Source organism: Saccopteryx bilineata, chromosome 2 (assembly GCF_036850765.1).
Source record: "Saccopteryx bilineata isolate mSacBil1 chromosome 2, mSacBil1_pri_phased_curated, whole genome shotgun sequence".
Lineage (NCBI taxonomy): Eukaryota > Metazoa > Chordata > Mammalia > Chiroptera > Emballonuridae > Saccopteryx > Saccopteryx bilineata.
The window spans coordinates 112287874-112292559 of NC_089491.1; the positions used below are offsets into that span (position 1 = coordinate 112287874).

The 4686-nt window shown below is 49.1% G+C and overlaps 1 protein-coding gene across 1 annotated transcript; it reads left to right on the forward strand.

Moving 5' to 3' along the window:
* The first annotated feature begins 275 nt into the window (after nucleotides 1-275).
* On the forward strand, nucleotides 276-4298 carry PHLDA1 (pleckstrin homology like domain family A member 1). The gene is made up of 2 exons (XM_066257616.1): nucleotides 276-1450; nucleotides 1864-4298. Exon 1 carries the CDS (start codon nucleotides 291-293, stop codon nucleotides 1419-1421), a length of 1131 nt encoding a protein of 376 aa, XP_066113713.1. The 5' UTR covers nucleotides 276-290; the 3' UTR covers nucleotides 1422-1450; nucleotides 1864-4298.
* Nucleotides 4299-4686: the final 388 nt, after the last annotated feature.

Consider the following 4686-nt stretch of genomic DNA (forward strand, 5'->3'; position numbering starts at 1 on the left):
GTGGTAGCAGTCCCCATTTCCATTTTCTGAAGCTGTGAGCAGACTGCCCCGCCGGCCGGGGAGAGGCGGGACGCTGGGGATGGCCTCTCAGCGCCCTCTGGGCGTCGGCACTGGTCGCCGGGCAGCCGGGACACCCCCGGCTGTCGCCCCAGGCGGAGGAGAGGCGTTTCCGGGGCTCGGGTCTCCGCAGTCCTCCCGGGGCAGCGGTGCGGAAGCGCGTGGGCGGCGAGGGGCGGGGCGAGGGCCGCGGGGGGCGGGGACGCGGCCGGCTCTGGAACGGCCCCAAGTTCATGAGGCGTGCGTCGGCGGCTGAGCGCCTCGCAGAGCTGGGCTTACCCCCGCGGCGCGGGCGCCAGGAGCCGCCTTTTCCGCTGGGTGTCACTCGCGGGTGGGAGGGATGGCCCATTCAAAAGCGCAGCGAGGGGGCCCGGCCGGTGCCCTTCAGTGAGCGCTCGCAAGAAGACGGCAGAGGCCCGGCGACTCGCAGCTGCGGGACCTGGTGGCGCATCAGGACGCGGCTGCCCCTCTGCCCGGACCCCGCGCGCCCGCCGCTCTGCTTCCTGCGTGTTCGCCTCGTCTGCGCGCTCCGGGCGGGCGGCCGCGGGAGCCGCCGGGGCGAGGACGGAGCGCGGCTGTTGCTGCTGCCTCCGGTCCGGGCGGCGGGGAGCGGAGAGGTCGAGCCGGGCGGCGCAGCCCCCTATGCCGGGAAGATGCTGGAGAGCAGCGGCTGTAAGGCGCTGAAAGAGGGTGTGCTGGAGAAGCGAAGCGACGGGTTGCTGCAGCTCTGGAAGAAAAAGTGCTGCATCCTCACTGAGGAGGGGCTTTTGCTCATCCCGCCCAAGCAGCTGCAACACCAGCACCAGCAGCAGCAACCGCAGCCCGGGCAGGGGCCGGCGGAGCCGTCCCAACCTGGAGGCCCCGCAGTGGCCAGCCTGGAGCCGCCGGTCAAGCTCAAGGAATTGCACTTTTCCAACATGAAGACCGTGGATTGCGTAGAGCGCAAAGGCAAGTATATGTACTTCACTGTGGTGATGGCCGAGGGCAAAGAGATCGACTTTCGGTGCCCGCAGGACCAGGGCTGGAACGCAGAGATCACGCTGCAGATGGTGCAGTACAAGAATCGGCAGGCCATCCTGGCGGTCAAGTCCACGCGGCAGAAGCAACAGCACCTGGTCCAGCAGCAGCCGCCGCAGCCGCAGCTTCAGCCCCAGCCCCAACCCCAGCCGCAGCCCCAGCCGCAGCCGCAGCCCCAACCCCAAGCCAAGCCCCAGCCCCAGCATCAGCAGCTCCACCCGTACCCGCATCCACACCCGCACCCACATCAACTACCGCACCCGCACCATCAACCGCACCCGCTCCAACAACCGCTCTCGCAGCCGCACGGCCACCGGCTTCTCCGCAGCACCTCCAACTCTGCCTGAAGGGGGCAGCACCCCCGCAAGACCCGAAGGTAAGGTCCCGCGCACTCCCGCTACTGAGGGCCACACAGGATTGGGACTCGGGGACTGTTAGGAGGATGAGGAAGCGTGTTCATGAGTTTGGCTGTTGGGTGGAAAAGTGAGAAGTTATTCTAAGTTTCTGGGTAGGTGAAAAGAAGAGAAGCTGGAGCCAGGAGTGGCCGGGCTCAGAGGAGCGGGTGGGGGCTCCGGCCCGGCAGGGAGGCCTCGCGGACCGCACCCCCCCCCTCCCCGCCCCGCACGCGGTCAGTGCAGTGCACCTCAGCTGGCGCGTTCTGTGTCTGGGCGCTTGGGGGAACGACCCCGGTGTCTTAACGACCACGTTTGTGTGCCTGACTAGCCTGAAGAGATCTGGGTCTCGGAGGAATCTGAGCCAGCAACATAATTACGTGTCCTTTCTTTCCAGGTTTTGAGGACTGGAGGAAGTGGGACGAGCTCCGTTCTATTGTCTTCACTTGGAACGAAAACAAGTTTCCCCGCCCCGCACTAGATCAAGTAGTTTGGACATCACACGACTGATAACTTGCAGTTTCTCTTAGTTTTCTGCATTACTCTTCATCTCAATGCAGGAACCGATTTCAAGTCCAGAAGGCTTTATTTATGAACCTTTGAAAGGATCTTCCAGTATGGTGGACCTTCTAGGAGAGATGATGTACTGTAATTTTATTTTAATGTATTTTGATTTATGATTATTTATTAGTTTTTTAAAAATACTTGTTCTAAGACATTTCTGAATGTAGGCCGTTTTCAAAAAAAGGAACTTTATTTTCAAAAACCTATTCCCTAGTAAATTCTAATCCTGGGAAGGAAAAAGGGGCAATTTAGGGGAAGACACCAAGAATTCATTAATTCATAATTCCTAAGGCATTTTCAGAACATCTCATACTTTCATTGTTATGCCAGGTGGTTGAAATTAAACTCTGATGTAACTTTTTTTTGAGGATATTTTTTCCTTAGACATATATGTTGTGTAGAATAGAAGTTTAAAGAAGCTAAATGTTCAAAATTGTTTAATTATGAAAATCGAATTGTTTTCTAAAAGGAAATCAGTAGTGGTTGTATCTAATTCAAAATACTTGGAACATAACCCAACCGATGGCAGGATGATCTTGAATGTGTGGTAAGACTGGGTCTAGTGTGAGAAAAACCTGGCTTATGTCAAATGTGAAGGGTTTTACTAAGGAAGTTTCTGTGGTTTATGAGTATAAATGCATTAGGTGTTTCATTTCAAGAAACATGGGGGAAAAGGGAATCATTCAACTTGTTTGAGAGAATATTTTTATGTTCTATCCATACTAGAGATTACCCTTCTCTGAGGACTTTGCACACTTTGCTTGAACCACACTTTCTTTATGCTAGAAGCATACCCTAGAATCTTAGCATTTTAAAAATACAGTTTGTAACTATTTCAAAGGACTAAGAGTCATAACTTTTTGTTTTCTTACTGAAAATAATGTTGATCAGAGAAACCAACTGTTTTGCTTTTTATTGCTCTGTGAGAACTTGGAGGGTTATATGTTTTGTTGTCAGGTTAACTAAACTCAGAAACTGAAAAAGGAAGGATGGGTAAACACTGGATTTTCAGAAGGAAAACAACCCCGGTCTTGTTTTAGCAGCCACTTGTTCATGAGGGATTTGGGAGGGGGAATGTGCTTTTAAAGGTAGAACAAACCCTCTTCTGTGTTAAATCAAAAGGATGGTCAAAATCCACAAGGGCAGATGCTGCTTAAGTTTAAAACAAGCCATAGATGATACAAAATCCTCTCGGGGCTGAAAATCACTTCCTATCTGCATGGCTTTCCTTTGTTTTCCGTTATCTTTTTCACCACGTCTTGATCAGTATTTTTCCAGCATCCGAATTGGAAAGGTCAGTATTAGGCCAATGCTAAATTATGTAGTCAAGAAATGAAAACAGATTTTTATGCCAGAGATGTCTTTATTCTCCCTCCATTTAGAAAGGAGTTTTGTGGTCAGGTTACTTTTTAGCAATATTGAGATGATGAAATTCTGAGGTCATAACTCTGATCCAACAAATCGCAGGGGCAAGCAGAATTTAAGTAGATTCCCGTTTCCAGTGGTTAAGTTGTGGCTGTGACGTGTGCTGCAAAGATTTAAAAAATTATTTTACACACACACACACACAACACACGCACACACAAATATGATGGGCAACTCAGAGCCAAATCTAAAGATCTTGAGTCCAATTTGGTTTGGCTTCTTTGGAGCCACTGCTGTACTTTCTAGACAATGCCTCATTCTACTGTAATTCTAAACTATGTTGATCATATAACTCTTATTAAACCACAGTTTTTTTCTAGATAGAAGAATTTTTCTTTCAAATTCTAGTGCTTATAAAAAGATAAAATTCATATCAAGTACTTTTAAAATTAAGATTCATGTAGGTTGTTAGCTTATATAGGTTATAGGCTAAGTACTGGTTGTGGTATTTCCCCCACAATGTCTGTGGTTCTCAATGGGGCCCACATGATCTGGTTTCCTGTCCTGTTTTTCCACAGCCCTTAGTCCTGGGTCTGCTGCTGTGATACTTACTGAGTTGACCCTTCCTTCTAGTGGCTCTTTAGTCTGAAGGTCTCTTAGCATTTAACTGTGAAACCTCAGAAATGAGAACGGAGAAGAGTAAGATGGTTTCTGTGTTTTAACACTTTAAAATTATTGTGGTTGAATAAATTTTCCAGAACAAAGAAACAGCTATGTTTAACAAAGCTTAGCAAAACAAAATACAAATGCTGCAAATCACTAAATGTGTCAGTGGTTCTATTTTACCTGTAAAGGATAATAATAATATAAACCACCTAAGGTATTACCAGGCCTGACCAATCGCCTTTATGGAAAAAAGATAAGTACTTCTTTCAACCCAAGAAAAGGAAGAAGGAAAGGGCAGGTCCAACAGAAAATCCTCCCCTTAAATACACATAAAATGTAAAAAGTTGGAAAGTTAAAAGGAATATCCCATCTGGAGACAACTTTTGTTCTTGAACTTACATTGGCATCAAGCCTCATACACAGCTCAATAACTATTTGTTGGGATGAGTGGATGAAAGAAGGAAAAAATGCCTAACTTCCCAGCACCCTGGAGGTGGTTTCTCTTGCCTCACACTGGGCTTCCTTTACACTCATTTTATTCCCTGAGAGCAACTAATGCTGGACCGGCTACACAACATGACAGAGCCCCTTAGGCAAACTTTCGTAGTGAAATCTCAGATCTGCT

Coding starts and splice junctions, on each gene's coding strand:
- PHLDA1 (XM_066257616.1), top strand. CDS start 291: ATGAGGCGTGCGTCGGCGGCTGAGCGCCTCGCAGAGCTGGGCTTACCC.